Source organism: Mytilus galloprovincialis, chromosome 3, assembly GCF_965363235.1.
Source record: "Mytilus galloprovincialis chromosome 3, xbMytGall1.hap1.1, whole genome shotgun sequence".
Taxonomy (NCBI): Eukaryota; Metazoa; Mollusca; class Bivalvia; order Mytilida; family Mytilidae; genus Mytilus; species Mytilus galloprovincialis.
The window spans coordinates 22,550,895-22,573,452 of record NC_134840.1 but is presented as its reverse complement, the minus strand read 5'-3'; the positions used below and the strand labels follow the sequence as shown (position 1 = coordinate 22,573,452).

At 32.0% G+C, this 22,558-nt stretch overlaps 1 protein-coding gene across 3 annotated transcripts; it reads left to right on the top strand.

Moving 5' to 3' along the window:
• Window positions 1-104: 104 nt before the first annotated feature.
• Window positions 105-20,812, top strand: LOC143067437 (signal peptidase complex subunit 2-like). Of its 3 annotated transcripts, XM_076240707.1 has the most exons (6): window positions 162-185; window positions 7,771-7,785; window positions 10,617-10,700; window positions 18,102-18,262; window positions 18,694-18,828; window positions 19,388-20,812. In XM_076240707.1, the coding sequence occupies exons 1-6, from the start codon at window positions 177-179 to the stop codon at window positions 19,572-19,574; spliced, it is 591 nt and encodes a 196-aa protein (XP_076096822.1). In that variant the 5' UTR covers window positions 162-176; the 3' UTR covers window positions 19,575-20,812. The 3 variants fall into 3 exon arrangements, with proteins under 3 accessions (XP_076096823.1, XP_076096824.1, XP_076096822.1); XM_076240708.1 differs by lacking the exon at window positions 7,771-7,785 and having other exon boundaries at window positions 105-185; XM_076240709.1 differs by lacking the exon at window positions 7,771-7,785 and having other exon boundaries at window positions 130-217.
• The last annotated feature ends 1,746 nt before the right edge of the window (window positions 20,813-22,558 follow it).

The following is a 22,558-nucleotide window of genomic DNA, read 5'->3' as shown; positions in this document are numbered from 1 at the left end:
TCTGAGTATTTTTAGTTAATACACAAGGAAATCTTATTATTATAATAAATATAGCAAACAGAATAAAGTTTATGGTATATTGATTAATATTAGGTGTACATTATTTGGTTTTCGATTATTCTATACGTGTACTTCCTGTTTCATTTTACGAGATGGCTTCGAAAAAGACCGGCTTGATGGACAAAGTAATTTTACTTTAACTATGATGAGAACTATTGTAATTTAAACAGTAAACAAAACATTTTCAATATCTGCTCTTCAGATTGCATGCCTGTTTGAACAATGGTATTGCGTTAAAATTCGGAAAATCACTTTCCATATGCGAAAAATATTGCTTTATAGCAAAGCTATGTCTATAATCTGGTTGCCCAACAACCAATAGAGCTAGTATACTGTAGTGATTATAATTTTTATAATCGCATTTAAATTGATCAGAATAACAAATGATTTTCCAGTCAGGGCTGATCTAGGGATCGATGAAAAGGGTTAGGGTTATTGTCCTTAATGTTAAATACACCTTATCGCTATCTCCCACAGACCTGACAATCTCAGATTTTTTGTCCCGCTTGAACTATTAACATGATACAACAGTCATTTCTCAATTGTGGTGTCAGATATTTTGTATTATGACGTCAAAAGTTTATGGGAGCCTGTGTGATATGCAGTAATCGCGGCCAAATAGTGATAAGGTGTATATTGATGAAACAAATAGTGCAATTGGTACATGCAACTGCAGAACTGCAATTCCAGTCTAATCGGCACCTTGTTACATCAGCATCTGGCAGAGTTTGCGAAAACTTTGTTTGGCCCGTTGGTCATGGTACCAACAAAGCAAGATTATTTGTCAGTCCTACAAAATTTTAGCCAGTCCTACAAAAATCTGTCAATTTGATCCTAAAATAAAAAAATAATAACATATTTTATCCAAAAGTAACTTTATTATTATAAGTTATATTTTTCACAAACATGGACAAATTAATAATGAAGGACCAGTTCTGATCTTCTGATTGTTCTTAATTAACGTCATTTTCTTATCCATTTCATCATCTGAATCATTTTCTCAGTATTTGTTATCTCCATCTAAGATTTCAATCGCCGATTGTTTGCCATGAACAAATTTAGCAGGCTACGTGTAGATCAGCACTTTGGTTTCCATAGGTTTCAGTTTGTTTATAACAGGAAACCAGTACCGGAAATTAGCAGATTGTACATCTGAAGAACGATGTAAACACATATTGGAATTAGTTGCGGGACAACTAATTACCGATAAAAAATGCACTCCAACGACCGTTTTTACTTCGGTCATGGGGATCAGCAATAGCTTGCAAAATACTGGTCCGAGCCTCATTTTGACCGATAGGACCGCAGTGATTTTCCAACCCTCATTTTGGGGCCGAATTTCGGCCCCATTCCCAAAGAGAAATATTCTCTTTTTTTCCCAATTTTCAGCTCTAAAATTCCCAATCGTATATGGACATCGTCGCGAGATTTTGTTATTGTCGTATCTCCGTATCGTGTATTATTTTGTTGACAAATCTCTGAGCGTTCGGGGTATTTCGGGAGTTATCATTATCGTTCACTTAAGACGATGATTGGTTTGCAATCTTTTTTGGATTGCATTGCAATCTACGATATTCTGGTCACGTTTGCGCTTGAAACATCCGAATGAATAATTCAATGACAAAGCAAAAAAATGAGACATAATGTAAACAAAATGAACGTAGATCATGTCTCATAATTCCAAATATTACACAAAGAAGCTAAAGGCGGCGGACGGTAGTAAATGCCGGAAGCTGGAAGCTTTTGGATTCAAAAAGTCGTTTCTACTTCCTTCTGATGAAACAAGTGAAAGAAGGAAAATACCGACTCTCAGATACAGAACTGGAACAACTAGTTGACATGTTTAAAAATAAACATGAAGGAAAACTTGGAATTTTAAATAAAACTAAAAAATAAATGCTTCAGATTTCAAATGTGTCTTTTTAGAATTTCTATAGATTCTCATCATTATAAATAGAATCAGAAGGGATAGGTTGAATTTTACCTTTCAAGAGTAAAGTTACAAAGCTTGAGTGCATGCAAATGTGTCCTCAGACACATTCAACTTTTATTTTTAATCCTTTTCCTTAAAAAGATAGCTTATTTTGTAGGCAATTCATGCAGTTAATCCTTCTCAGAATGCAGGATTTTGCACCTAATTTTCAAAATTTTCTTGGGGGGGGGGGGGGGGGGCATGCCCCCAAACCCCCCTAGCGAGGCGCACACAGCTTAGGCCGTGTGCCCGCCGTCGTAAAGACCAATCATATTTTTCCCAAACCATATTTTTTTTCCCAATTGCATGGGCCCCAGGACCCTTCCCCTAAACACCAGGAAAATCACTGGACCGACCATTTTCACGAACTCTGATCTGGTACAATTAGTACCCAGCAGAGCTCCAGATAAGCTGCGTATTTGCGTGATCACGCAATACAAATAATAAAAAACCCAATGCAATTGCCCATTGCAGGGTTCAATAACCCAATTAATTCAAAGGAAAACCCAATTATATGCCCAAACCATGAGTTCTCAACCCTTTAATTGGCTACTGTTTGCGTTATTTACCCTTATCTGTTTACAGTCGTCGCGTAAATCTATGTTTATAATATTTATAATTGGAAATTTCCTTTCGTTCTAAAAATAGATCCCTGCATGAAGTAGCTGAAATGGGTCCCTGTTGGAGTTTTCCATTGCTCAATAGGTACACGTGTAACATAAAATATTGTCCTCCATGAAATATTGTCTATCCGACAAAATTTCATATAAAATATTGTCCACTGACAGTATTTCATAATGAAATATTGTCCACTGACAGTATTTCATAATGAAATATTGTCCTTGACAATATTTTATTATGAAATAGTGTCTTTGTCCATGAAATTTTGTCACCTCCTTCTGGACAATATTTCACCATGAAAATCTGTTCATGACAATACTTTTCTTTGAAATACTGATCAATTCTGGCTTTGAAAATCTTTTTTAATCAAATTTGTTACACAATTAGGAATAGTACACAAGCATGCATCATGCACATTTCTAGATTTATAACTAAAATGGTTTTTTTGTATAGAAAGGAATTTATATCATTACTAGTAGTGAGTTTCAAATTTGCATAGATACTTTACAAATGGTTTATTATAGAATAAAGAATTATCAAATATATAGGAAGATGTGGTATGAGTGCCAATGAGACAACTCTCCATTGTATGTTTCATTGTATTACATTTTATTGTATAGCAATATAATATTTCCCACAGAACGTAACCAAAAGTTAGCGTGCAATAAATTCTAATATTGCACTAGTGCAATAAATCTTCAAAATTCATGACGTCATTAACGACAAAATCTTAGTTTAAACCAATTTTTACTTTCAAATATTATATTGCTATACAATAAAAGGGTTATTGCATGAATATTGCGGAATATTGTCCCTCGTAGAACATATATTGCACTCGCAAGCTCGTGCAATATAAAATTCTACTCGGGACAATATTCCCCAATATTCATGCAATAACCCTATAATACTGTACAAATATAAGTATTAAATGTACTGACCATCACTTATTTTGTAAATATATACACAAAAATTCCTATAGACCTTCTCTAACTTAAATATATGTTGATAACCTCCCCTTCATGAGACAAAATTCCATGACAATCTGTCTATGAAATATTGTCTCAATACTTACAAAATATTACTTAAATATAACCTCCCTTTAACAGACCAAAATTTCATAGTATTCATCTGTGAAATATTGACATTTATTGTCTCAATCACACAAAATATAACCTCCCGTTAACAAGACGAAGTTCCACAGTATTCATCTGTGAAATATTGTCTATATAAAGACAAAATTTCACTATGAAAATATGTCCTTCTCTGGACATTTTTCCATAGACAAGGACAATATTTCATGATACATAGTTATGAAATATTGTCTTGTGGAACAATATTTCATAGGACAATATTTTGCTTTACACACGTGTTTTTGAAAACATTTCGGTCCTCTCGGCGTTTAGCCAATTAGCGTGTGTCATTTAGTCATATTTTTTTTGCATTGCTCAAGATTTATCATAACATACATTGAATTAAAACGAAAGTGAATGTCCGGTAAAAATATTAAATAGAAGCATGTTTTCTGCTTCTTTTGAAAAGCTGAGGGAAAGTTATGATAACAAGACTCAGCCAGTGTTTTTAGGAAGCGCCCATCGAAAGCACGGGCGTGTTTGCGTACCTTCAAACGACAACATTGCTAATAAACACGGGGTTTCTTCAAAAACGAAATCAGTTGGAAAAAGTGAAAGGCCAAATCAATTATGACATGATAAAGCATGAGAAACCAAAAGTTCTAATAAAAGACAACCCAGATTTATATAAATTGAATAAACCAAAATCATTCAAGTATAATTAGAGTTTATGTAGTATTTTTTTTTTCATTTTACGGTTAATTAATGGATACACACACAGGCACTGGTCTCAGAATTTATTATATAAAGGTGTAAGACGAGTGCCTGTGAATACACATATCCGTTTTTGTGAGAAAATACAAAACTGGCAGAAGGTTTGGAACGGGACACAAATTAAACCTACAATTGCTCCTCAGTGAATAAACCAAATAAAACAGCTAGCAAATAACCCTTTAACCCTAACCCTAAACCAAATAAAACAGCTAAACAAAGAAAGAAACATATTTAAGATGGAAAAAAATCTGGGGTTGATATTGCCTAAATATTCAATATTGTGTTGATGAAAAAACCCAATACATTCAGGAGCTTGGTGGTGAAAAACCCAATTTGATATTAACATGAGGGGTGAATTGGAATTGATAATGCAATTAAAAAACTTTATCACCCAATTATATAAGAAATTGGTGGGTAAAAAACCCAATTTGTGAATTCTTATCTGGAGCTCTGACCCAGTGTAGCCAAATCGGACTGCAAATTATCCAAAAAATGGAACAAAGACTTGAAAGATACAGTTCCCCAGCCCCTCCAAGAGTTCAGTTCAATACAATATTCATAATTTTGTTATTAAAATGCGGGATGAACATTTATGCCCCCACTAAATCAGCCCAATAAGGTTCTAGCTGATCAGTTTCTGAGGGTTATTTTAACAGGTGGAGTTTGCATGATTGATTTTACTTTTCAACTTATGTAAATGTACATGAATCAGGAGCTCAAGGTTGCACTTCTATTAAAATTAATACAGTCCTGTAAATTATTTGATGCATAATAATGTACTTTAATCTTTTTACCTTTAATAATTGATCAATATTTGGTACAGTATTTTTCAAATGAAAATAGAGGGATGTCAGGTGAATGCTTTTCTTTTTTAATTTTATTTGAATCTTGAGTGATCAAAAACATATTTTAGTATATATATATATGACTGTGCTGACTTTTAATATTTACTACATTATAAACCTGGTGCAAAATAAGGGCTTTGCATATTTGTTTGGACTTGTGCAACTGCTGTACATGTTCATGTATATTGCTCAAGAATGATTTAGCTTTTTGTCATAGGGTTGCTGTCTCAGCCAGACTACATGTTTACCCAATCAACTCAATATATACAAACATGCACAAAGACAGAAAAAATGCCACCATAATAATGATCCACTAATGGTTTGGTATTATGGCTTTGAAGGAATATTATTTATACAATGAACTTTTGTAATTGTAGAACGAATCAGAACAGGTTAGTTTTTAGTTTCAGAGATCAATCTGTAGATGAAAATGCAAATGAATTTTATTATAGAAAGAAGACTGTACTCTTTGATACACTTAAAAATAAGTTAACTATTTGAAAGCTGTATTCTCGATGAATTCTTTTCCAATACAGGATTTTTAAACAAAATTCTATCAATTCTTAAAGGTTTTCATGCATGCTGGATTATCTCAGGATAGATATTATTTACCTTCTTTAAAAAATTAGTTTTCATGACACAAGTGTCAACATATAATTTAATATACTTTATTATGAACAAAGGATTGATCTCTCATTTTTTTTTGCATGATGGTTTATTGGACAGTTCTAAATAGTCTAATTATCAAGTGCATGAACCATGTTATGGTCGATTCAGATTGGACTATAGGTTATTGTGTACAGGCTAATAAATATTTTGATACATTCACCATTTATTTTTTCATAAGATACATGTAACACCCGATTTGTCACTGACATAACAGTATATTACATAGATTTGGTGACAGGTCATTTTTAACATTGATATGATACAGTGTTTAACAGGGTTTTCTGAATACCATATGCATGAATACCTCAGTCCGGAAAAAAAATCTCCAAACTTCACAATGTATCATATGAATATAAAAATAAGTTTTCATGTTTTCAAAAAACCTACCTGATTTTGATAAATAAATGGTAATAAATGAAACCATCTGAATGGCAATAGTCTAAAATATAAGAGGGTAAGAAGAAGTTTTTTTTTTTAAATTACATGTGTTTTAATGTTGAATTTAAAATGTCCTGCTTCTTTCCCTTCTTTCTTGGTGCAGACTCACAGATTTATGTATTTATGGCAATTGTCTGTTGCATTGCTTTTGAGTTTGGACTTTCTGTTTTGAATTTTCATCAGAGTTCAGTATTTTTGTGATTTTACTTTTTGCAATTTAACTCCCATGTAAATCCACATATTATGTTTTGTAACCTACATGTACATGTATGTGCAAACACAAATGTCAATTTGCGTTGTTCTATGCTACAGAACCAATATTCTTATTTTACTGCATTAATTAGAGTTTTAAAACAATCCAATTTAAATTCTGCAAAAATTCTGCAAAAATTTTACAGAAGCTTTTGCTGCATTTACGTCATTTTAAACATGATGACATTCAGGTGAAAACTCTCAGACGACTCTTGAAAATTACATGTATATATAGGCATGGGGAATGGTGTATTACAAGTGTAGTTCTGCTGCTTGAAAATATTATGTGTATACCTGTACTTTGTTTTCTATTATAATATATTTATGAAGCCATTTATTTATTAAAAAAATGTCATGATCTAGGGAATCTGAATGATTCTTGTCATCTGCAAACAGTAATTGTCAAGAAGTAAAAATACATTATACAGTTGACACATATAAAAATTTAATTTACAAAATATCAGTTTAGTGTCATGTAATGTTGACTTTGTTATAATATTTAGTTTATTAAATATACCAAAACTTGTTCTTACATGAATTGATACACCATATATATTGGTTTCATTTGTGGAAGTAAAAGTCAGTTATCTCCCTTCCCCTGCTAACCTCATGCATAGAATGGAGATAGCATCTGCCTTACTGTACTAACTACAAGCATGAACATGAGATACAAACCTTCTTAACAAGGGACAGATAACTGTCTTCCTCTATCAACTGCAAGCAAGAAAACAGGGGAAAGAGGTCTTCTTTGCCCCGCCAAATAGTACTTGAAACATTGATTTACTAATATATTAATGTTTCTACTGTATAAATGGAAATTATTTTGGTTTTGGTTTGGTCATATTCATATTCTGGTCTTATTTATATCTCTAGCCTTTGAACTGTCATCCTGAACATTGAAGTAACAAAATGTGTTTGTTAAGCTATTACAATGTTCATGAGCTGGTTCAAAGTCCTAATCTTTGTTAGTTGTCGTCAATACAAACAAAGCAGTTACCTCTATTGTAATGGCTTTATATTATGGCTTTGAAGGAATGTTATTTATACTTTTGAACTTTTGTAATTGTAGAAAGAATCAGAACAGGTTAGTTTTTAGTTTCAGAGATCAATCTGTAGAGCACCATATACATTTGTAGATGAACATCTTGAACTAAAAGAAATTTGTTAATTATATCAAGTAGGCTATAAACCTGAAAATGCCAACAGTGATTTTTGCATCTCTTTTATAAGACATTCCAAATTATTCAAGTGTCAAAGGGTATGATAAAATTCTATCATTTTTAAACATGTTTAACGTTTTTATGCATGCCAGAATATTTCATAAAATATAGAAAATTAATGTGCAAAATCTTAATAATTGAGTTTTCAAACACAACTAAGTTGTGCATAATTATACATTCTGACCAGAGGGCACAAAAAGGGCTAAAAATCATAAACTACAGACTGCAATTTCAATACATTTTTACTATGGACTAATCATTGCTAATACTTGATTGATCTCTGTTAAACTTTTTTGCATGATGGTTAAATGAACCGGTCTGGGTATACCATTGTTTAGGCCAAATAAAAAAGTATGTGTGGTTCCAGTTACATCTAAAAAAAAGTTAGGGTAGGTAGGTAGGGATTTTTTTTTATTTTATGTTTTTTTTTACATTGAGTCTATGGGAGCAACATTCTGACTTTAACAGTGCTTAAAGAAAAATGACAATAAAATCTTTAGGGTAGGCTATTTTTTAGACAAAAAAGTAGGGAAGGTAGGGTTACTGGAACCACACATATATTTTTATTTGGCCTTATCAATGTGCATGGACCATGTAATGCCTATTTAGAACAGGGATATCATTGATTCGTTTAACCCTTCATTTGTACATCATGAAATTGGTTTTTCGTTCTCTAATATTAGATTTCCTCAAACAAATGTTATGAAACTTTTACTCAATGCTTATTACCAAAAAATACAGATCCAGGTTGGATTTTGGTGGTGTCACGTTTATCTTTTAAGAGTTATGTCCCTTTACAAATGGAAATCTAACTTAAAATTGCCTCAACCAAATGTTATAAATTTGATACACAATGCTTATTACCACAGATCAAGTTTGAATTTTGTTGGTACCACTACCGTTCCAGAATTATGACTGTTTAGAAATATAGAAAAATTACCTGAAGCAACTTTTCTTGAGATATGTCCCTGTAGAAAGTTTTATGCAAGCTGGAGGGGAGGGGGGGGGGGGGGGGGCTCTGTGATGGTCCAATGTCTATCCTCTGGTTTATATTTTAGTTGATGGATTATATTACAATCTTATCAACCAACACGGAAATCCAAAGAGTAAGAAAGTCAGCATATACCATGTATACTGTTTGTCCTTAGATGTTTCTCAAAGCAATCCTTATTTGAGTTGTTGGTTATAATATTTTATATCTTTTTACTGTATATGGTGATGGTGAATTTAATCTGATGCTTGAAATTATTCTGTGTAGATATCATATGTATATAGCTTTCTTACTAGGTAATTTTTTGGAATTGACCAGAAATAATAGTTTTAGTGACTGTGGTTTAACTATTATTCATTGGATACCAATTTTCATGGATTTTGTGGGTTAATGTGAACCACTAATTTAAATGTTCAACTATTTACAAATTTCCTATGACATTGTATCATGTATGCAGACTTGGGCAAAACCACAAAATTAAATGTCTATGAAAATACAAGTTTTCATCAATCCATGAAAATTGGTACCCACGAAAATAAATGAATCCACTGTAATTTTTTTTGTCATGTTCACCTTTCTTGAAAATCTTGAAGAGAGCACATACTTTGTTTCTATAATGTAAAAAGTAAATATTTTGGTATAATATACATAAATCCAGAAGATTTGTAACTATAAGCTATAAGAAAATGGACATTTTCTGTCTTAAATTCAACCACCTAAGCACCTTCAATTTTTCAAAATAACAAGGAAATTCAAGAATGGCCACATGGAAATGAGAAACAAATAGATTTTGCAAATCAAAAGACGGACATTGTCTTTACCCTGTGAAATGTCAACATAATAATAAAAAAAAGTCATTGTATTCAGTATGGAGAGTCCAACTTGTTCTTTCTAGTAATTTTAATCATACTATAAAGAGATAAACAACCACTACTTTCAATTATCAATTTTATTAATAGAAATGGGAGATAGACACCTTCCTTGCTCTGTCAACTGCATGCAAGGAATCAACCAACTTTTTTGCCCAACCAACTGCAACATGAAAATTAGAGACGGACATCTTCATTTCCCTACCCATCCCAATTTACATTATAAGAATAAGGAGATGTGGTATGATTGCAAATGAGAAAACTATCCACCAAATACAGAAGCTGTAGGTAATTGCAATGTTACAAGAATGCTTATGGCCTTATTTATAACATAAAATTACAAAAACTGATATGATAGACATGAATCCTTGACCAACACTGATACAGGCTCCTGACTTGGATCAGACACATTCATAAAGTGGCAGGGTTAAATATGTTTGTGAGTTCTCAACTCTCCCCTTATCTGGGACAGTGATGTAACAGCACAACTTCAAAACTAATGGTAAAAATCAATATCAAATGACTTATCTCAAAAGATTGGAATGAAGCACAAATACAAAAGAAACAAAGCACCCAGATAAGAGTACTTACAGTCACTGAAAGCTAGTCAAAGCCAATTACTACTAGTTGATAAATCATGTTCTCTGAGACTAAAATGGAGTCCAGAGACAAACAAGCACTTCATTTCTTTACCAACTGCAAGTATTTGTTTTTAAACAAACCTCATTTGTACTAACAAACATGCCTTAAATTAGAAGAGAAACCTCATTCTGGCGTATGAAAAAATAAACTTTTATCATCATTATATAAATCCATCATGTTTTTATGATTTCAGTGGAAAGCAGATGATAAGCCTGTAAAGATAGATAAATGGGACGGTTCTGCTATAAAAAATGCCTTAGATGATGCTGCTAAAAAGGTAGGATTTAATATCAACCTCCAGTGTTCTCCCCAGAAATTTTGGATAGCATCACATTTTGCGTAAAAAAAAAATAACTGTGTTTTTTTAATGTCGTTTGTCGCGTCGCATTGATGCTCTAGCTATTTCCTTTATACATTTTAGTTTATATTGTTAAATTCATAACTGAGAATACAATTAAACTATAACCACAAAAACAGTTGTTTCAGTTTATGTCTTCTTTATTCATTTATAGTTACAGAATTATTTTTTTCCTCTTGTGCCAAATAAAAATAAATATGTGGTTTCAGTTACCCAACAATAAGTCAAATGAATGAATGGTTCATTATAGTGCAACCTGTATATATATAAAACTAAATTATCTAGTACACAAAATTAACTGCTTTTTATATTATATCAAGTAAAGATAAAGTAACAAAAGAAGCAAAAAAAATCAATTTAAATTTTTTTATCATGTTTATGAAATTCATTGTTTCATGCCACTCAATGAATTAGTCCCAGTTGTTTCTTATCTTTACATCAAAATCATATGTATTTTTAACAAAGTTATCGAACAAATAGTCTGGTAATGCGTAGTTTTCTCTCTTGGTTTAATTTTTCTGTCTACTGTTCATCTGTTGTCATTATCGTGAAAATGCGGATTTTTGTCATATCTGGTCCGGTTCCGATCAGTAGTTTACACAAAAATGTGCAATGGCGGCCGTAGTTAAATTTACGAAAATGAGTCCGAGAATAAACATTGTTTGACAAGAGATTGTGAATGAATAAGACGCTTTTAATGCATTAAATGGATTAGACATAAACTGAAGCCAATTATGATAACTTTTTAAAGAAGTATTAAACTTATTTTAGCTCTAAACCAAAATTCTCGCTCTCGTATTACCGGAAGTAGGTACGGAAAGTGATTTTTTTTAAATCAACCGATCTAAGAAAACTTTACCTCATTTAAAAGGCATTGTGAAGACGTTTTCAAAACAGTTTCACTTTTATCTATACACATAATAACAACGAAGAAATTGCAACTTTTCAAAACGAAAATTTTTTACTATTCTGGAAAAACTGTTTCCTCTCTTTAAAAAATAATAAAATATATTTTGTTAATCATTTGGGTTATAGTTTTGTTTATATTGCTTCTTTTACATCTTGTTAGTCAATTTCAATCCTCCATATTCAGGTTTTTGGTCAAAATAGAAGCATAAAGCATGAAAATGTCGACCACTCTCATGAAATTGTATCGTCCAAAGTCACATAACATGACGATACCTTTACATATTCCTTTTTTCAGAGCATCAGGTATATTGAAAATGTAAAGTAAAACTTTATAAACATTTGAATGTAAAGAAACAAAATATAAATATGAATATTACTCTTTATATACAAATGTATGTTAGTGTGTGTGACTATAAAAAAAGATGTGGTATGATTGCCATCTGAGACATGACTCTCCACAAGAGACCAAATGACACAGAAATTAACAACTATAGGTCACCGTACAGCCTTCAACAATGAGCAAAGCCCATACCGCATAGTCAGCTATAAATGGCCCCGAAATGACAAATGTAAAACAATTCAAATGAGAAAACTAACAGCCTAACTTATGTAAAAAAAAATAAATGAAAAACAAATATTTAACACATTAACAAACAACAACTACTGAATTACAGGCTCCTGACTTTGAACAGGCACACACATACAGAATGTGGCGGTGTTAATAAAATTGAGAATGGAAATGGGGAATGTATCAAAGAGACAACAACCCGGCCACTGAAAAAACAACAGCAGAAGGCCACCAACAGGTCTTCAATGCAACGAGAAAATCCCACACCCGGAGGCGTCCTTCAGCTGGCCCCTAAACAAATATACACCAGTTCAGTGATAATGAACGCCATACTAATATCCAAATTGTACACAAGAAACTAAAATTAAAATAATACAAGACTAACAAAGACCAGAGGTTCCTTACTTGGGACAGACGCAAAAATGTGGCGGGGTTAAACATGTTTATGAGATCTCAACCCTCCCCCTATACCTCTAGCCAATGTAGAAAAGTAAACGCATAACAATACGTACATTTAAAATTCAATTCAAGAGAAGTCCGAGTCTGATGTCAGAAGACATGTTAGCGGACGCCCAATCCTCCCCCTGACCTGTGACAGTACAACATAAGAATGAACTATAAAAATCAGTTGTACCATGAGAGACAAGAAAAGTTTTGTATAGTCATGATACATGTGATAGTTTTAGAATGTTCCCTTTTCATTAACATTCTATTTAATTAATATATCTTAATCTTATATGGCATGTATAGTGAATGCTTATAAATAAAAATAAACAACAACCTTCTAACAATTATTCTAATTTCAAAGAAAATAATTATGTCAGATTATGTACTGTAAATACCTGTATGTATGTAAAAGTAAAGTAAATTCATCATGTTCATATCTGTATATCAGTTACAATACTTATACAGTGAAATCTGTAAACCAATTTTATTCAGGACTGAAGTTCGAAATGCATTAAATGTGAATAGCATTCGAATTGAACTGCCGCTACTGCATGGATTCCTATGTATGTTTTTAGTTGAACATGTTGAAAATACATACAGTCACGTATATTGATTGTTGTTAAACCACATTATTCAGTATCCTTACTACCTCGTGTGCAATGGCAAGTGGTTAAACTATCGTTAAATGGCAATAAACTGGCTGTATAATGCAAAAAAAAACTATCACCGCTGAATTCCAATCAAAACTTAACCAAAAATTGTCCATGCAAGGGAAATAACTCTGTATACACAAAAAGGAGGGTAATTTATAAAAAATAATTTTGATATGAACACAGCTCTCTAGATTTATTTTTTGGACCTTATTATTTAATTAATATATTAAACTTAATAAAAAAGTACATTTTATGGCTGTATAAAGTTCCCTTGTATTTTTTTGAAACAAATGTAACTTTCAAACCCTTGTTTGTACCTCAAATATTTCATCATATTCCCGAAAATTATAATATACAGAATCATGAATATTCATATAATATCTATCAAAAGCAATCAGAACCTTCTGAGACTTAACAAGTTAATAAAAGACCGTAATTGGAGGTCACCCAAAGATTTTATTTTTACACACATCTGGGTACAATTATTTAGGGTAATTTGGAGTTATCTCCCATTGGTTTGCCATACCTACCGGAAGAGAAAGAAAGTAATTTGAGAGTTGGGGCGTGTTTTTTTGTTCTTTGGTAGTGAGCCAGAAGAGGTCCATTTCTATTTTTTTGCATTGGGAAGATCTTCTGGCTCTCTTCCACCTCTTCTTTTTAAATAGGTGGTTTAGACAGCAGAGGAACAAAACAAACATGGCGTCGTTTAGTCTAAATGACATTCATAAATTAATTAATGAAGATATACTAGAATGTGAGCTTTGTTATAAACGTTTTTATGGTATGACAGCCTTAGTAGGACATATCTGTAGGACGATAAGCTGGATGAATATAAGAACTACACGGACAGTAACAGTTAAGGGACAACTCTTTGAAATTCTAGAGACGGGATTTTGATTCTTCTTTAGGTACAGAAAACCATCAACATTTTGAAGATTTCCCGGCGCATGCCTGATTGAGGTTGCTAGTTCATTTCAATTTTTCTTTTATTTATTAAACTTTACAATTTTATTGAACTTTTAATTTTTTACATTTTCTTTATTATATTTTCATTGTGATTAACGCTAATTTCAATACTCATGATTGGGCTAGTAGTCAGTTTAAATCAATAGATGAGGAATGAAGAAGGAAAGAGGACATCATTATTCATTTTTATTTGTCGCTAATCATGCCTATTTTTGTTTTGCTCTTACCAGGCAACCATATTCATAAACGAAAATCTCCTGTCCCCCATCCCAACAAATAAATAAATATCAGATGGTTTTTTCTTATCTAACACAAAAATGATGCTAATTTTTAACGCCCAGTGACAAATATTTCATGCATGTTCAGGAAAACACGAGAGAAAAAGTCGGGTATATAATATAAAAACGAAGAGATGTGATCTGATTGCTGATGACGCAACTATCATAATATGAAGTAGTGGATGAAAGCAATAATAGGAAACCGTAAGGACTTCAACAATAAAAAAAACCGATACTGTAAAGGCGTTTATAAAACGCCACGAAAGTGTGAAACAATTCAAACGATAAAACTAATACGGCCTAATTATACAAAACAAAACAATTTGAAAAATACCAAATATGAGTTGAGACATGATCTAACGACAAACACTAAACTACAGGACAGGTTCATAAAGAATATGGCAGAAGTTGAGTATATAACAACGAAGATGTGGTATGATTGCCAATGAGACAACTCTTCACAAGAGACAAAATGATACAAAAATTAACAGCCATAGGTCACCTGACCATATGGCTTTTAACAATAAGCAAAGCCAATACCACATAGTGAGCTATAAAAGGCCCCGAAATCACAAATGTAAAACAATTCAAAGGAGAAAACTAACGGCCTAATTAATGTATAAAATAAAGTCATTGAAAGTGAACGAAAAACAAAGAAGTAACACAGCAACAAACGGCAACCGCCGAGTTCCTGTCCCAAGTCAGTAGCCTGTAAGTCACTGACTTACAGGCTACTGACTTGGGACAGGCACATACATACAGAATGTGGCGGGATTAAACATAGTAGCGGGATTCCAACCATTTCCTATCCAGGGACAGTGATATAACAGTACAACAACTAGTTTGTGAGCGCTCGATCCTCCTCGAAGCTGAAACAGTAGTGTAGCAGTACAATATAAGAACAACCTGTGCAAATCAGTTGCAATTTGATTAACTTAAAAGATCGGTACGAGATACTCAAAAGAAACCGGCCAACTAACATTAAGACTATAGACTCAAAACATCGAACAAAGAGTATTTGCAATTACTGGAAGTTTGTTCAAAGCTAGTTGCAACTAGTTCTGAAATAAATCTTGTTCTCCCAGACTGAAGTATCAATCAGTACACAACCAACAGTTAAAATTTATTAAAAAGAAAAGTATAGGAAACGTCTGGTTTACGTTGCATACTAACATATGGATCGATATATAATGAAAGCATTTGAAAAGTGGTAGTCCGAAGGTTTTGACCATCGAAATTTTGCATTAGAAATAATAGTTAGGACCTGAGGAGATTTTCTTCAAGGACCACCAGAAAAAAATGATTTTGAGAACTTCCTGAAAGCTTTGCTTTATACAAAAATAATCCAGTTCGGTTACTTTAAAAAATAAATAGATAGACTAAGATGTCCTTTTTGTAAATTGATCCGAGTCATATTCCAGACAAATATTAACGAATTCTTGTGCAGGATAAGATTGTTCTTAAAAATCAAATAGTGGGGTATAAAGCCTGATTTGTTTAGCAACATTGAATTGAAGAAAAGCATAAAGAAAATTGTAACGAACAGAGCACAATTTTACAGTCATGTCTACTGGACGTATCTTAATTTTCTTAAAAAAATCGTAAACTTAATTTAATTCATCCAACATAACAAGAACCTGTTGTAATCGACGGCAATTGAAATTTTTTATTTTATTGATCTTCCGTAGAATATCTCCAGAAGAGGTCCAGATTCATTTTTTTGAACTCTTCACCAGAAGACATTCTGGAGATGTACAGAAGAGACCAATAAAACACGCCCGTTCACAAATAAACAACCTTTTAAAAAAAAATAAAAATCGTTTCAATCTTTGAAATTTCGTAATACAAAACGTAGATTTCGAATTGTTTTGTGATTGCATTTTTCCATGTCGATATTGGTGATTGCAGACACGTGGTATTAGGGACGACATCAAAAGTTCAATGTAGGATAAAAAACTTAATTCACATAGTTTTTTCACTGACCCCCCCACCCCCCATCTTAACTTAATTTGAGAAAAATTGATTTACCTATATGGATATAAGTAAAATCGATTTTTTATTAACAAAACTTGCAGCAATGTTGACCCCCCCCCACCCCCAAACTATTTGATTTAAGTTTTTTATCCTACATCGCTCTTTTGATGTCGTCTCTTAGTCATGTCACAAGTGTCAGCTTGGGATATTCGCATCCAAACAGTTATCACCCTGAGGGCAATTAACACCTAGCTATTTAATCTCTTAATTACCTTTAGTGTCCGACTTAAAGGGATTACAATTAAAGGTGATATAATTTTTATGATCATAATCGATAATAGATGAAAGTTCAAAATTGAGGACAAGTAAAATAGCATCTTCAAAATAATTATAGCAAGTAAAATAGCATCTTCAAAATAATTATAGCGTCGCGGGAATTATTATAGCATCACGGTGAAAAAATATAGCGTCGTGGTATCGCGACGCTAAAACGGCCTGGGGAGAACACTGACCTCGTTACAAAAAGACCTATTTCAAATAGAATGTCAAAAGTGACAACATTACTCAAATTTAAAATAAATTTTTTGGAGATGAACAACTCATTTCAGTGTTTAACAAAATAAGCGTTTACCATAAACTTATGGCACATGATTTTAAATCAAGTAGCAACAAAACTAGAATATCTCCTAAAAGATAAGTCATTTCATCACGTAGGGTTAAACACAATATTTTTTTAATACACTGTAGTTGAATATTTAAATTTAAAAAGTTTGTTTTTTACTTTAATGGTATGTAAAAAAATGGATGAAGTATAACATGTAAAAAAGATGTATGATTTCCAATGAAGTAACTCTTCACAATAGACCAAATTACACAGAAATGAACAACTATAGGTCACAGTACAGCCTTTATCAATGAACAACGATCTTACTGCATATAAAAGGCCCTGTAATAACAAATGTAAAACAATTCAAATGAGTAAACTAACAGCCTATTTAATGTACAAAAAATGAACAAAAAACAAACATGTAGGCTGATGTAGCACAGTAACAAATGAGAATCACTGAATTACATACTCCTGGCTTGTCCAGGCATTACCGTTTTCAAGAGCCATTTTAAACTTGAGTTTGGTATAAAGGGTAGGACCTTTTTTATCTTGTGATCATGAATAGGAAACACACCTTATATACCAGACATGACTTTAATTTCATTCTTTTACTCAGAAAATGGACAATACAAAGTTTATTATTAAGCAACAAATTAAAACAACTTTTTGCTAACAAATGTATGGATAATCTCAACAGATACTTTTCATTTGTAACTCTTACCTGAACACTACTTATTGAATTTGTTGACTTGTGTAGGTTAAATAGTGGTTTTACTGGTACAAAAAATCTTTAATTTCATGGTACTATTAAAAAAAAAACTAGTTTGACAGCTAAAGTAAAGGTAGCAATATATTCATAAAACATGCCTCTATCATACAAACTTTAGTTAGTAATCATTTCTTGGTTGATATTTACAGGTGATGACAGAAAATTTTGGTTTTAAAGAAGAACACAGATTGATGGACCTGCGTTTACTGATTTGTACTGTAGCTGTAGGATTTTCCCTCTTTGCCCTTGTATGGGACTACATCAGACCGTTTCCTGAATCTCGACCAATTCTCATCATTTGCGTTCTCTCGTATCCTTATCTTTAAATAGGTTGTATTCCTCTACTCTAAAGGAAGTGGTAGTGTATACTGTTTTACATCTGTCCATCATAAATTCTTGAATATTTTGCAAAATTTTCACATTCAAGTTTTCCAATTAAATATCAACATTTGTATTATGCAATCAAATAACAAACAGACAAGAAATATCTCAATGACATCAGTTTTTGGAATACCTGTAAAAATTCATATTGGGTAAATGATCCCTATGTCCGACCATGATGTACATGGATTGACGACTGAGCAATTCAAGTTCTTTTATTCCTCTAGGGGCTATATTTTTCTTACAAAACTGGGTCATTTGTTTGCTTTCACCCATTCTAGTAAAATATTTCAATGTAAGGATTAATTGAAATAGCTATTTATCTTAACATCATAATGAATTTCTTTAACTCTACACCAGATATTTCATGCTGATGGGAGTTTTGACATTATATACCACATATATGGAACAGAATATTTTCTTGGTAGCAGCAGATAAAGACAAAGCAGGATTAGAACCTGATGATAAATGGGAATTAGCCTCAACACTAAAAAAGTAAGCTATTTAAGACCTGGCCTTAAAAGTCATATAGTTTTCCAATACGATTTTCTTACTCAATACAGTAGAGAATGGAAATGGAGAATATGTCAAAGAGAAAACAACCCGTCCAAAGAAAAGACAACAGCCGAAGTCCATCAATGGGTTTTCAATGCACTAAGAAAATCCTGCACCCTGAGGTGGTCCTCCGCTGGCCCCTAAATAAAATAGTGTACAACACTCAGAAATCAACTAAAGTTTATAGTCATATGAAATCTCGATTTAAAAAATCATGCAATAACTAAATGGATAGTTTTAATTATACAACTTATTTACATATACTTTTTTCTGAGGAAAATTCTTTAATTTGTCCACATTTAGAAGAAATTTACTTATTTCAATTGCTTTATTCCAGGGCTCTAAAAATTACTAGTGTAAAACTATTCAAACAGGAAAACTAATAGTGTAGCATCACAGCATAGATAAGTTTTGTCAGTTTATAATGAAACATACCAGTATGTTATACATAAGTTATAAAGGAATTTTTATTATACTATTCTGCAATTATATTTTAAAGGTACACTCACCTGTATAAACTGAAAATGACATTTACCAATGGAAAAACAGGCCTTTGCAGATCAGAAGAAATAGAGAGACCAGTCAACAACTATTTTGATGAAGAAGGCACTTTATTATTTAAACTGTTTGAACCTGAAGTTAGAACACTACAGGGTAGAATAGCTGCTGCATCCAAAAAAGAATGACACATTTTGTTATAAATTTTCATTAATTGTTGGTGTCTTTGAGTGCTATAAGAAAAAAGGTTTTAAATTATGATGTTCAGAAGTTGAAGTAATGTTATGAAGAAAAATCAGTTTTGACTAGTCATTTCTTTAGAAAATATTTTATTTAATCATTTCATGTTATGTAAGAAAATGTAAATTTATATTTTGAGAGTAAGATGTTACCATGATTCATTATATCTGTTTTTCACTGTAAAAAAGAGAAAATTTCAAGCAGCTTAATTTATTGCTTTTGAACATGCTTACGCAATGTGACAAATTTTGTTGTACCAACTGTCTTATTATTTGAAACCATTTTAAAATCAATTCAAAATGTAGTTCTGAAAATGGAAAGTGAAACAACATTGTACCCTGTAAATGAATCTAATGCAAAAGAATTATAAAAGTTATAAAAATAAACACATTCAGTGCAACTGTGTTTAATTATCTCCCCCTTTTAATTGACATGGTTTGTTCAAAATTATTTCTGATAAAATCACAGATAATGTCAAATAAGTCTACAATGGTAGCTTTATTTCACCCATTGAATACCAGTGCCATTATTGTTTAAAAAACACCATATATATTCATTTTATTCTATATGCTATGGTGGATGTACAAAATTGTGAATTAAATTTTTATTCAGTTTAATATATTGAGGTGCAACAACATAAAATTCTTGTATTATGTTTTTAAAAAGAATCTGTTATTAATTCTCTTGTACACCTATGTGTCTGAGGTTTATTAATAAAGTATTGTCTATTGTCCATTAATGGTTTTAAAGTTAACTTGGTCATTTGAATGATTATTTAAAAAAGGAGCTTTATTCTAGAGTTGAATTTTGTCTGCATGCAACTCAATGTTTTGTTGTTATTAATTCCTACTATTACAAAAAATACTTTTTGGCTTAAATTATATTTCTTTTTCTGTACCTATCCTAATCCATATACTAATTTGAATGTGTTGTTGTTCTTAAATCAATACTAACTTTACCATTAATTGCTGATTAATAACATTTATTTAAGGAAGGAAGTGATGGAAAGTAATCTTTATGACAGAAATGACTCTATTCTGTGCCTTCTTATGTTGTATGTGCATATTATAATTCTATAATTGAAGTTTTGTTAGTAGGTGCTGTTAATAGTGAGAACATTTTGTACCTTTGTTGTAAAACATTTTGTAAAACTTCTTGGTTAAGGAATAAATGTATATAAAAATGATACATATGAGATACTTTTTTTATGCAATGAGGAGATTAATTTTGTGATGCCTTTTCTGTTTTAATTATCAAAGAAGTCTTGACAAAATCTTGTGGACCACTTCAGATGAAATATTGGGAAATTTCACCTGATGTCAACTGTTAATTTGATTTATGTCCCTTTGAGTATTTACCATGAAATAAATAGAAATGCCGAGTAAATCGATCAAACCATTTAAAGTATAATGATCACTGAAAGGGACCAGAAAACAATTTGTTTTAGTTTGAGTTTTGTCTTTGAATATGAGACATAAGGATGATAACCTGTCAGCAGACGTGAAGGTGTGAATTATTTATATAAAGTTTTAGGATTTAGATGGTAGAAAAGCTTCCTGAATAATCCATTCCCTGTATACACATTGCCATATACTTATTGAGATATTTCTGTTAAATTGACTGATTGTTGGATGTTAATATCACTTTCTTGGCACTATTATCTATGTCATGCTGTTCAGAATTTATTAAGGATGGAGTCCAAAGTTTCAGATTTTGAATGTTTGTAAAACACAAACTGAAGTCCTACTTGCAACAGACGATTCCCTCATCAGTAAATAAGACAAGACTTGAGGAGGCTCGCGGGTATAAGATTTTCAGAAAAAAATTAAACATTAATTTTTCATTACAAATTTTATTTATTACCTTAAGTAGTTGTTACTTTATCATGTGGTACAGATATCATTCCAAAAAATCAATTCGTGTTGGCCCCAGCGGACTTTTAAAATGTAGATATCACTTAAAAAGCTTCAAATTATCTCCCTTTGGTGCAAAAAATGCCATTTTTTGCATTAAAATTGAAATATCTTTTTTAACTCATCGGTGACCTATATTTTTTATTGTTTTCGAATAAGCTGTACATAAACTAAATAATTGTAAAATTTAGCGATTTCTGTAATTTAGTTTTTTTTTAGCTCACCTGGCCCAAAGGGCCAAGTGAGCTTTTCTCATCACTTGGCGTCCGTTGTCCGTCTCCGTCGTCGTTAACTTTTACAAAAATCTTATCCTCTGAAACTACTGGGCCAAATTAAACTAAACTTGGCCACAATCATCATTTGGGTATCTAGTTTAAAAAATGTGTGGCGTGACCTGGCCAACCAACCAAGATGGCCGCCATGGCTAAAAATAGCACATAGGGGTAAAATGCAGTTTCTGGCTTATAACTCTAAAACCAAAGCATTTAGAGCAAATCTGACACAGGGTAAAATTGCTTATCAGGTCAAGATCTATCTGCCCTGAAATTTTCAGATGAATCGGACGACCCGTTGTTGGGTTGCTGCCCCTGAATTGGTAATTTTAAGGAAATTTTGCTGTTTTTGGTTATTATCTTGAATATTATTATAGATAGAGATAAACTGTAAACAGCAATAATGTTCAGCAAAGTAATATCTACAAATAAGTCAACATGACCGAAATGGTCAGTTGACCACTTTAGGAGTTATTGCCCTTTATAGTCAATTTTTAACCATTTTTCGTAAATCTTAGTAATCTTTTAGAAAAATCTTCTCCTCTGAAACTACTGGGCCAAATTTAACCAAACTTGGCCATAATCATCATTGGGGTATATAGTTTTAAAAATGTGTCCGGTGACCCGGCCAACCAACCAAGATAGCCGCCATGGCTAAAAATAGAACATAAGGGTAAAATGCAGTTTTTGGCTTATAACTCAAAAACCAAAGCATTAAGAGCAAATCTGACATGGGTTTAATTTGTT

Bases quoted from the DNA above. Each gene is read 5' to 3' on its own strand.
- LOC143067437 (XM_076240708.1), top strand. From the start codon at position 153: ATGGCTTCGAAAAAGACCGGCTTGATGGACAAA. The intron at 18,263-18,693 runs GTATCCTTATCT...ACTCTACACCAG, and splicing joins CTCATCATTTGCGTTCTCTC to ATATTTCATGCTGATGGGAG. The intron at 18,829-19,387 runs GTAAGCTATTTA...TATATTTTAAAG, and splicing joins TTAGCCTCAACACTAAAAAA to GTACACTCACCTGTATAAAC.